At 58.2% G+C, this 11,402-nt stretch overlaps 1 protein-coding gene across 1 annotated transcript; it reads left to right on the forward strand.

The window, feature by feature from the left end:
- Nucleotides 1–1,588: 1,588 nt before the first annotated feature.
- CRB3 (crumbs cell polarity complex component 3) lies at nt 1,589–5,994 on the forward strand. The gene is made up of 3 exons (XM_068177870.1): nt 1,589–1,649; nt 2,993–3,060; nt 5,722–5,994. Exons 1-3 carry the CDS (start codon nt 1,589–1,591, stop codon nt 5,932–5,934), a joined length of 342 nt encoding a protein of 113 aa, XP_068033971.1. The 3' UTR covers nt 5,935–5,994.
- Nucleotides 5,995–11,402: the final 5,408 nt, after the last annotated feature.

Here is an 11,402-nt window from a genome sequence, read left to right on the forward strand (position 1 = left end):
GAGTTCTGGGGTGTCCCAGGCAAGTTCTGGGGGGTCCCGAATGTGTTTTGGGGGGTCTCGGGTGAGTTTTGGGGGGTCCCGGGTGAGTTCCAGGGGGTCGCGAGGGGATTTGGGGGGTCCCGGGTGAGTTTGGGGGGTCCCGGGGTGAGTTTGGGGGGCTCCCGAGGGGATTTGGGGGGTCCCAGGCAAGTTCTGGGGAGTCCCGAGGGGATCTGGGGAGTCCCAGGCGAGTTCTGGGGGGTCGCGGGTGAGATTTGTGGGGGTCCCAGGTGAGTTCCGAGGGGTCCGGGGTGAGTTTGGGGGGTCCCGAGGGGATTTGGGGGTCCCAGGCAAGTTCTGGGGGTCCCGAGGGGATTTGGGGGTCCCAGGTGAGTTTGGGGGGTCCCAGGTGAGTTTGGGGGGTCCCGAATGTGTTTTGGGGGGTCCCGGGTTAGTTTTGGGGGGTCTCGGGTGAGTTTTGGGGGGTCCCGGGTGAGTCTTGGGGGGTCCCGAGGGGATTTGGGGGGGTCCCGGGTGAGTTCCGAGGGGTCCCGGGTAAGTTTGGGGTGTCCCGGGTGAGTTCTGGGGGGTCCCGGGTGAGTTTGGGGGGTCCAGGCAAGTTCTGGGGGGTCCCGAGGGGATTTGGGGGGGTCCCGGGGGAATTCTGGGGGGTCCCAGGTGAGTTTGGGGGATCCCGGTTTAGTTTTGGGGGGTCCCAGGTGAGTTTCGGGGGGTCCCGAGGGGATTTGGGGGGTCCCGGGTGAGTCTTGGGGGGGTCCCGAGGGGATCTGGGGAGTCCCAGGCGAGTCTGGGGGGTCGCGGGTGAGATTTGTGGGGGTCCCAGGTGAGTTCCGAGGGGTCCGGGGTGAGTTTGGGGGGTCCCGAGGGGATTTGGGGGGTCCCAGGCAAGTTCTGGGGGGTCCCGAGGGAATTTGGGGGGTCCCAGGTGAGTTTGGGGGGTCCCGAATGTGTTTTGGGGGGTCCCGGGTTAGTTTTTGGGGGTCTCGGGTGAGTTTTGGGGGGTCCCGGGTGAGTTCCAGGGGGTCGCGAGGGGATTTGGGGGGTCCCGGGTGAGTTTGGGGGCTCCCGAGGGGATTTGGGGGGTCCAGGCAAGTTCTGGGGGGTCCCGAGGGGATTTGGGGTTCCCGGGTGAGTTTGGGGGGTCCCGGGTGAGTTCTGGGGGGTCTCGGGTGAGTTTGGGGGGTCCTGGGTGTGGTTTTGGGTTTCCCAGGTGTGCTTCTTGGGGTGCCCCAGCTGATTTTGAGGTACCCCAGCAGTTTTTGGGGTGTCCCAGCAGATTTTGGGGTGCCCCAGCAGATTTTGGGGTGTCCCAGCAGGTTTTGAGGTACCCTAGCAGTTTCTGGGGTACCCCAGCAGATTTTGAGGTACCCTAGCAGGTTTTGGGGTGTCCCAGCAGGTTTTGGGGTGCCCCAGCAGATTTTGGGATGTCCCAGCAGATTTTGAGGTACCCCAGCAGATTTTGGGGTGTCCCAGCAGGTTTTGGGGTGTCCCAGCAGGTTTTGAGGTACCCCAGCAGATTTTGGGGTGTCCCAGCAGGTTTTGGGGTGCCCCAGCAGATTTTGGGGTGCCCCGCAGCCGCAGCCCCCCCATGGCAGGTGCCCCTCACCTGGCCCTGGCCCTGGCCCTGCCCTGCCTCGCCCTGGCCCAGAGTACGTACGGGGGGCAGGGGGGATTTGGGGGGGCTGGGGGATTTGGGGGTCCCGGGAGGGGATTTGGGGGGTCCTGTGTGGATTTTGGGGGGGCGGGGGGGATTTGGGGGGGTCTGGAGGGACTTGGGGGGTCCCAGGGGGGATTTGGGGGATCCTGTGTGGATTTTGGGGGTCCCGGGGGGGATTTGGGGGATCCTGTGTGGATTTTGGGGGTCCCGGGTGTGATTTGGGGGGGTCTGGAGGGGACCTGGGGGGATTTGGGGGGTCCTGTGTGGATTTTGGGGGGGTCCCGGGGGGGATTTGGGGGGTCTGGAGGGCACTTGGGGGTCCCGGGGGGGATTTGGGGGGCTGGAGGGAACATTGGGGGATCATGGGGGGATTTGGGGGGTCCTGGGGTGATTTTGGGGGGTGCTGTGGGGGATTTGGGGGTCCTGGGTGGATTTGGGGGTGCCGGGGGGGATTTGGGGGGGGTCCTGTGTGGATTTTGGGGGGCTGGGGGGGATGTGGGGGGTCCTGGGGTGATTTTGGGGGTCCCGGGGGGGATTTGGGGGGTCTGGAGGGGACTTGGGGGGGTCCCAGGGGGGATTTGGGGGATCCTGTGTGGATTTTGGGGGGTCCAGGGGGGATTTGGGGGGTCCTGTGTGGATTTTGGGGGGTCCAGGGGGGGATTTGGGGGGTCCTGTGTGGATTTTGGGGGTCCAGGGGGGGATTTGGGGGGTCCTGTGTGGATTTTGGGGGTCCAGGGGGGGATTTGGGGGGGTCTGGAGGAACATTGGGGGATCATGGGGGGATTTTGGGGGGTTCTGGGGTGATTTTGGGGGGTCCTGGGTGGATTTTGGGGGTGCCGGGGGGGATTTTGGGGGGTGCTGGGGGGGATTTGGGCATCCTGGGTGGATTTGGGGTTTCCCGGGGGGATTTTGGGGTTCTGTGTGGATTTAGGGGGGCTGGGGGGGGATTTGGGTGTCCTGGGTGGATTTTGGGGTGTCCCGGGGGGATGTGGGGGGGGTCCTGGGTGGATTTTGGGTGTCCCGGGGGGATTTTGGGGGTCCTGTGTGGATTTTGGGGGTTTCCAGGGGGGATTTGGGGGTGTCCCGGGGGGATTTGGGGGTCCTGGGTAATTTTGGGGGGTCCTGTGTGGATTTTGGGGGGGCTGTTGGCGATTTGGGGGCAATCCTGGGAAGATTTGGGGAGCCCAGGGGGATTTTGGGGGGCCCCGGGTGTTTGGGTGTTCTGGGCAGGATTTTGGGGGGTCCAGGGGGGGATTTGGGGGGGTCCAGGGGGGATTTTGGGGGTTCCCGAATGCCCCGGGACCCCCCCAGTGACTCCCCCGGGCCCCCCCCCAGCCTCTCCCAGTTTGACCAGTAACGGCTCCAGTAACGGCACGGCCCCCCAGCCCGGGGGGGGGCTCTCGGTCAGTGGGGGGTCCTGGGGGGGATTTGGGGGTCCTGGGGGGGTCGGGGGGGGGGCTTGGGTGGGATTTGGGGGTCCTGGGGGTGATTTGGGGGGATTTTTGGGGGTCCTGGGGGGGTTGGGGGTGGATTTGGGGTTCTCAGGTGGCATTTGGGGGAGATTTGGGGGGCCTGGGGAGATTTTGGGGGGTCCTGGGGGGGATTTGGGGGGTCCTGGGGGGGTCGTGGGGGGCATTTGGGGGGATTTTGGGGGGTCCTAGGGGGGTTTGAGGGGACTTGGGTGGGATTTTGGGGGAGATTTGGGGGGTCCTGGGGAGGGATTTTAGGAGATTTTGGGGGGTCCTGGGGAGATTTTGGGGGGTCCTGGGAGGTTTGGGGGGAGATTTGGGGGTCCTGGGGGGTTTGAGGGAGTTTTTGGGGTGGGGTTGGGTGGAATTTGGGTGGTTTTTTTTGGGGTCCCCCCCGGATTTGGGGGTCCTGAGTGGAATTTTGGGGGTCCTTGAGGCGGTTTTTGGGGGGAATTTCACTGCTTTTGGGGTGTCCCGGTGGGATTTGGGGTCTTTTTTTCACCGGGATTTTTGGGGTTCCCCCTGAATTTTAGGGTGCTCTGACCCCAGGGGATTTAGGGGTCCCCGGAGGGATTTTTGGGGGGGGGGGGGTTCTTGAGGAGGATTTTGGGGGGTCTCTGGGGGGGTTTTGGGGTCCCCGCGGATTTGCTGAACTCCCTTGGAATTTGGGGTTTTTAACTGGATTTTGGGGGTTTCTTGTGGGAATTTTTGGGTTTTTTTTATGGGGATTTTGGGGTTCCCCTGGGATTTGTGGGTCCCTGAGTGGGTTTCTGGGGGTCCTTGTGGAGGGTTTGGGGTTTCTGGGGGGATTTGGGGGGTCCTTGAGGAGGTTTTTTGGGGGAGGTTTTGGGGTCCCCGTGGATTTGCTGAACTCCCTTGGAAATTTGGGCTTTTTCCACGGGGATTTTGGGTTTTTTTTACCAGGATTTTTGGGTTTTTTAATGGGGATTTTGGGGTTCCCCTGGGATTTGGGGGTCCCTGAGTGGGGTTTTTGGGGGTCCTTGAGGAGGTTTGGGGTTTCTGGGGGGATTTGGGGGGTCCTTGAGGAGGATTTTTGGGGGAGGTTTTGGGGTCCCCGTGGATTTGCTGAACTCCCTTGGAATTTGGGCTTTTTCCACGGGGATTTTGGGGGTTTCTTGTGGGGATTTTGGGGGTTTCTTGTGGGAATTTTGGGGTTTTTTATGGGGATTTGGGGTTCCCTGGGATTTGGGGTTCCCTGAGTGGGGTTTTTGGGGGTCCTTGAGGAGGTTTCGGGTTTCTGGGGGGGATTTGGGGGGTCCTTGAGGAGGTTTTTTGGGGGAGGTTTTGGGGTCCCCGTGGATTTGCTGAACTCCCTTGGAAATTTGGGCTTTTTCCACGGGGATTTTGGGGGTTTCTTGTGGGGATTTTTCGGGTTTTTACCGGGATTTTTGGGGTTTTTTTATGGGGATTTTGGGGTTCCCCTGGGATTTTGGGGGTCCCTGAGTGGGTTTTTGGGGGTCCTTGTGGGAGGGTTTGGGTTTCTGGGGGGGATTTGGGGGGTCCTTGAGGAGGATTTTTGGGGGAGGTTTTGGGGTCCCCGTGGATTTGCTGAACTCCCTTGGAAATTTGCGCTTTTTCCATGGGGATTTTGGGGGTTTCTTGTGGGGATTTTTGGGGTTTTTACCAGGATTTTGGGTTTTTTTATGGGGATTTTGGGGTTCCCCTGGGATTTGGGGGTCCCTGAGTGGGTTTTTGGGGTCCTTGCGGAGGGTTTGGGTTTCTGGGGGGATTTGGGGGGTCCTTGAGGAGGATTTTGGGGGTCTCTGGGGAGGTTTTGGGGTCCCCGTGGATTTGCTGAACTCCCTTGGAAATTTGCGCTTTTTCCACGGGGATTTTGGGGGTTTCTTGTGGGAATTTTGGGGTTTTTACCGGGATTTTGGGTTTTTTATGGGGATTTGGGGGTCCCTGAGTGGGTTTTTGGGGTCATTGGGTGGTTTTAAGGCTTCCTGGAGGATTTTGGGGGTCTCTGGGGGGGTTTTGGGGTCCCCGTGGATTTGCTGAACTCCCTTGGAATTTGGGGTTTTTAACTGGGATTTTGGGGGTTTCTTGTGGGGATTTTTACAGGGATTTTGGGTTTTTTTATGGGGATTTTGGGATTCCCCTGGGATTTGGGTTTTCCTGGGATATGGGGGTCCTTGGGGGGGTTTTAAGGCTTCCTGGGGGAATTTGGGGGGGTTCTTGAGGAGGATTTTGGGGGTCTCTGGGGGGGTTTTGGGGTCCCCGTGGATTTGCTGAACTCCCTTGGAATTTGGGCTTTTTAACTGGGATTTTGGGGGTTTCTTGTGGGATTTTTACAGGGATTTTGGGTTTTTTTATGGGGATTTTGGGGTTCCCCTGGGATTTGGGTTTTCCCTGGGATTTGGGGGTCCTTGGGGGGGTTTTAAGGCTTCCTGGGGAATTTGGGGGGGTTCTTGAGGAGGATTTTGGGGGTCTCTGGGGGGGTTTTGGGGGTCCCCGTGGTTTTGCTGAACTCCCTTGGAAATTTGGGCTTTTTCCACGGGGATTTCACGGGGAATTTTGGGGTCCCCCCCCCCGGTGTTTTGGGGTGTCCCTGACGGCGCTCTTCTCCCGCAGCCCGCGGGGGTCGTGGCCCTCTCGGTGGTTTTCGGGGGTCTGGGGGCTTTCGGCCTGCTGGGGCTGCTGCTGCTGGCCGCGCTGCGGCTGCGCGAGAAGCGCCGCACCGAGGGCTCCTACCGGCCCAGCCGCGAGGAGCTGGGGGGGGGCGCCCGGGGAGCCCCCCCGGGACCCCCGCCGCTGCGCCTGCCCCCCGAGGAGAGGCTCATCTGAGCCCCCTCCCCAAATTCCGCACCTCCCTCCCTCCCCACCCCATCCGAATTTGGGGCTCGTCCGCGCGGCGCTGGAGACGCCGTGGGATTCGTGCGGGGCGGGGAGATGGACAAACCCCCCTTCCCCCCCACCCCCGGACCCCTCTGTGTGGACCCCCACCCCTCCCTCGAGGAGGGGCTCGTCTGGGACCCCTCCCCAAATTCTGGAGTGGGTGCGACCCCCCCTCCCCAAAATTTGGCGTTTATTTGGGGTTCCCTCCCCAAAATTTGGGGCTCATTGGGACAAAGGGAGTCATTTTGGGGGGTCCAAAAGGGCTGGGACCCCCCCTGTGACCCCCACCTTGAGGAGAGGCTCACCTGAGACCCCTCCCCCAAATTCTGGAGTGGGTGCGACCCCCCCTCCCCAAAATTTGGCGTTTATTTGGGGTTCCCTCCCCAAAATTTGGGGCTCAATGGGACCATGGGAGTCGTTTTGGGGGGGGTCCTAAAGGGCTGGGACCCCCCCTCTGTGACCCCCACCTTGAGGAGAAGCTCACCTGAGACCCCTCCCCAAATTTCGGAGTGGCTGCGACCCCCCCTTCCCAAATGTGGGGTTCATTTGGGGTTCCCTCCCCAAAATTTGGGGGTCATTGGGACCATGGGAGTCATTTTGGTGGGGTTTTGGGGGGTCCAAAAGGGCTGGGACCCCCCCTCTGTGACCCCCACCTTGAGGAGAGGCTCACCTGAGACCCCTCCCCAAATTTCAGAGTGGCTGTTGCCCCCCCCTCCCCAATTTTGGGGTTCATTTGGGGCCCCCTCCCCAAAATTTGGGGCTCAATGGGACCATTGGAGTCATTTTGGGGGGGTTTTGGGGGGTCCAAAAGGGCTGGACCCCCGCGTGACCCCCACCTTGAGAAGAAGTTCACCTGAGACCCCTCCCCAAATTTCAGAGTGGCTGCGACCCACCCTCCCAAATTTGGGGTTCATTTGGGGTCCCCTCCCCAAAATTTGGGGCTCAATGGGACCATGGGAGTCATTTTGGGGGGGTTTTGGGGGGTCCAAAAGGGCTGGGACCCCCCTCTGTGACCCCCACCTTGAGGAGAGGCTCACATGAGACCCCTCCCCAAATTTCAGAGTGGCTGTGCCCCCCCCCCCCCCCCCCCAAATTTGGGGTTCATTTGGGGTCCCCTCCCCAAAATTTGGGGCTCAATGGGACCATGGGAGTCATTTTGGTGGGGTTTTGGGGGGTCCAAAAGGGCTGGGACCCCCCCTGTGACCCCCACCTTGAGGAGAAGCTCACCTGCGACCCCTCCCCAAATTTCGGAGTGGCTGTGCCCCCCCCCTCCCCAAATTTGGGGTTCATTTGTGGCCACCCCCCAAAATTTGGGGTCATTTGAGACCCCCCCCTTTCGGGGGGCTCCATCCAGGGGGCTTTGGGGGGGGGAATTTTGGGGGGCCCAGAAGGGCTGGGATCCCCCCCCGATTTGAGGAGGGGCCCACCTGTGACCCCTCCCCAAAATTTGGGGCTCATCTGGAGCCACCCCCCCCCCCCCCAAAAATTTGGGATGGTTTCAGAGCCCCCCCCCCCCCCCCCCCACCCCCGACCTTGGGAGCGATTTTGGGGGGCCCCAGAGGGGTCGGACCCCCCCAGTTTGAGGTGGGACCCCCACCCCAATTTAAGGAGGGGGTCGGCTGGGACCCCCCCCCCCAAAAAAAATTTGGGGATCGTTTGGGACACCTTCCCCCCCCCCCCCAAAATAAAAATTTGGGATTCTCTGGGATGCCCCCCCCCCCCAAAATCTGGGGTCCCCCGGGGGGGTTTGGGGGGGTGGGGGAGGGGCGGGGCTCAAAGTTTATTTTTGGAAATAAAAAGGAAAAATTTGGAAAAAAAAAAAAAAAAAGTCTCTCACAAATGCCCGGAATTCAACCCCAAAATCCCGGAATTCACCCCAAAATCCCGGGAATTCGCCCCAAAATCCCCGGAATTCACCCCAAAATCCCGGGAATTCGCCCCAAAATCCCCGGAATTCACCCCAAAATCTCAGGAATTTACCCCAAAATCCCTGGAATTCGCCCTAAATCCGTGGAATTCGCTCCAAAATCCGTGGAATTTGCCCAAAATCCAGGAATTCACCCCAAAATCCCAGGAATTCACCCCAAAATCTCAGAATTCACCCCAAAATCCAGGAATTCTCCCCAGAATCCCCGGAATTCACCCCAAAATCCTGGGAATTCTCCCCAAAATCTCGGGAATTCACCCCAAAATCTCAGGAATTCGCCCCAAAATCCTGGGAATTCACCCCAAAATCCTTGATTTCACCCCAAAATTCAAGAATTTTCCCCAAAAATCTGATAATTTTCTCTAAAAACTGGAATTCTCCCCAAACCCGACCTCATTTTTCCTTTATTGAGCTCCCCGAGGTGGGGGAGGGGCGGCAAAAATCCCGAAATTCAAAGATTTCCCCCGAAATGCCAAAGATTCCCCAAAATTCCAAAGATTTCCCCAAAAATTCCAAAGATTTGCCCTGAAATTCCAAGATTTCCCTGAAATTCCAAGATTTTCCCATAATTCCAAAGATTTCCCCAAAACTCCAAAGATTTGCCCCAAAATTCCCAAGCTTTCCCCGAAATTCCAAAGATTTCCGCAAAGTTCCGAAGATTCCCCAAAATTCCAAAGACTTCCCGAAGAATTCCGAAGATTTGCCCCGAAATTCCAAAGATTTTCCAATAAATTCCGAATATTTTCCCAAAAATTCTGAAGATTTTCCCAAAATTCCCCTGAAATTCCAAAGATTTCCCCAAAATTCCAAAGATTTCTCAAAAAATTCCAAAGATTTCCCCAAAATTCTGAAGATTTCGCCAAAATTCCCCAAAATTCCGTCGGTTTTCCCGGAATTCCGAAGATTCGCCCCGAAATTCCGTCGGTTTTCCCGGAATTCCGAAGATTCGCCCCGAAATTTCCATCGGTTTTCCCGGAATTTTTGATTTTCCTGGAATTTTTGGCGCCTGCGGGGGGAGGGGAGGAGTTACTGGGGTTACTGGGAGGGGTTACTGGGGTTACTGGGAGGGGTTACTGGGGTTACTGGGGTTACTGGGAGGGGTTACTGGGGTTACTGGGAGGGTTACTGGGGTTACTGGGGTTACTGGGAGGGGTTACTGGGGTTACTGGGAGGGGTTACTGGGGTTACTGGGGTTACTGGGAGGGGTTACTGGAGTTACTGGGAGGGGTTACTGGGGTTACTGGTGTTACTGGGGGTGACTGGGAGGGGTTACTGGGGTTACTGGTGTTACTGGGAGGGGTTACTGGGGTTACTGGTGTGACTGGTGTTACTGGGAGGGGTTACTGGGGTTACTGGGGTTACTGGGAGGGGTTACTGGTGTGACTGGGAGGAGTTACTGGGGTTACTGGGAGGGGTTACTGGGGTTACTGGGGTGACTGGGAGGGGTTACTGGGGTTACTGGGGTTACTGGGAGGGGTTACTGGGGTTACTGGGGTGACTGGGAGGGGTTACTGGGGTTACTGGTGTTACTGGGGTTACTGGAAGGGGTTACTGGGGTTACTGGGAGGGGTTACTGGAGTGAGTGGGAGGGTTACTGGGGTTACTGGGGTTACTGGGGTGACTGGGAGGGGTTACTGGTGTGACTGGGAGGGGTTACTGGGGTTACTGGGAGGGGTTACTGGGGTTACTGGGAGGGGTTACTGGTGTGACTGGTGTCACCGGTGTGAACGGTGTCACTGGTGTCCCTGGTGTCACTGGTGTGACTGGTGTCACTGGTGTCACAGGTGTCACTGGTGTCACTGGTGTCACTGGTGTCACTGGTGTCACTGGTGTGACTGGTGTCACTGGTGTTACTGGTGTGACTGGTGTCACTGGTGTTACTGGTGTGACTGGTGTGACTGGTGTGACTGGTGTGACTGGTGTGACTGGTGTCACTGGTGTTACTGGTGTCACTGGTGTCACTGGTGTGACTGGGGTTACTGGTGTCACTGGTGTCACTGGTGTCACTGGTGTGACTGGTGTCACTGGTGTGACTGGGGTTACTGGTGTCACTGGTGTCACTGGTGTTACTGGTGTGACTGGTGTTACTGGTGTGACTGGTGTGACTGGTGTTACTGGTGTCACTGGTGTCACTGGTGTCACTGGTGTCACTGGTGTGACTGGTGTGACTGGTGTCACTGGTGTTACTGGTGTGACTGGTGTTACTGGTGTGACTGGTGTGACTGGTGTTACTGGTGTCACTGGTGTCACTGGTGTCACTGGTGTCACTGGTGTTACTGGTGTTACTGGTGTCACTGGTGTCACTGGTGTCACTGGTGTTACTGGTGTGACTGGTGTTACTGGTGTGACTGGTGTGACTGGTGTTACTGGTGTGACTGGTGTTACTGGTGTGACTGGTGTGACTGGTGTTACTGGTGTTACTGGTGTCACTGGTGTCACTGGTGTCACTGGTGTGACTGGTGTGACTGGTGTCACTGGTGTCACTGGTGTGACTGGTGTCACTGGTGTCACTGGTGTCACTGGTGTTACTGGTGTGACTGGTGTTACTGGTGTGACTGGTGTGACTGGTGTTACTGGTGTCACTGGTGTCACTGGTGTCACTGGTGTGACTGGTGTGACTGGTGTCACTGGTGTCACTGGTGTCACTGGTGTCACTGGTGTCACTGGTGTCACTGGTGTCACTGGTGTCACTGGTGTTACTGGTGTTACTGGTGTCACTGGTGTCACTGGTGTCACTGGTGTTACTGGTGTGACTGGTGTTACTGGTGTGACTGGTGTGACTGGTGTTACTGGTGTCACTGGTGTCACTGGTGTCACTGGTGTGACTGGTGTGACTGGTGTCACTGGTGTCACTGGTGTCACTGGTGTCACTGGTGTCACTGGGAGCGCTCACCTGTTACTGGTGTGACTGGTGTGACTGGTGTGACTGGTGTGACTGGTGTGACTGGTGTCACTGGTGTGACTGGTGTGACTGGTGTCACTGGTGTCACTGGTGTCACTGGTGTGACTGGTGTCACAGGTGTCACTGGTGTCACTGGTGTCACAGGTGTCACTGGTGTCACTGGTGTCACTGGTGTCACAGGTGTCACTGGTGTCACTGGTGTCACTGGTGTCACTGGTGTCACTGGTGTCACTGGTGTCACTGGTGTTACTGGTGTCACTGGTGTCACTGGTGTCACTGGTGTTACTGGTGTGACTGGTGTCACTGGTGTCACTGGTGTCACTGGTGTCACTGGTGTTACTGGTGTCACTGGTGTCACTGGTGTCACTGGTGTTACTGGTATCACTGGTGTGACTGGTGTGACTGGTGTCACTGGTGTCACTGGTGTCACTGGGAGCGCTCACCTGTTACTGGTGTGACTGGGAGCTCCGGCCCCGGGCGGGTACTGGTGTGACTGGTGGGGTTACTGGTGTTACTGGTGTTACTGGTGAACTCCGAGTAGGGCCGGGAGCGGGGGCACAGCAGGGACCGGTACCAGCCCCGCACCTG

Source organism: Anomalospiza imberbis, unplaced genomic scaffold (assembly GCF_031753505.1).
Source record: "Anomalospiza imberbis isolate Cuckoo-Finch-1a 21T00152 unplaced genomic scaffold, ASM3175350v1 scaffold_1155, whole genome shotgun sequence".
Lineage (NCBI taxonomy): Eukaryota > Metazoa > Chordata > Aves > Passeriformes > Viduidae > Anomalospiza > Anomalospiza imberbis.

Bases quoted from the DNA above. Each gene is read 5' to 3' on its own strand.
- CRB3 (XM_068177870.1), top strand. From the start codon at position 1,589: ATGGCAGGTGCCCCTCACCTGGCCCTGGCCCTGGCCCTGCCCTGCCTC. The intron at 1,650-2,992 runs GTACGTACGGGG...GCCCCCCCCCAG, and splicing joins CTGCCTCGCCCTGGCCCAGA to CCTCTCCCAGTTTGACCAGT. The intron at 3,061-5,721 runs GTCAGTGGGGGG...CTTCTCCCGCAG, and splicing joins AGCCCGGGGGGGGGCTCTCG to CCCGCGGGGGTCGTGGCCCT.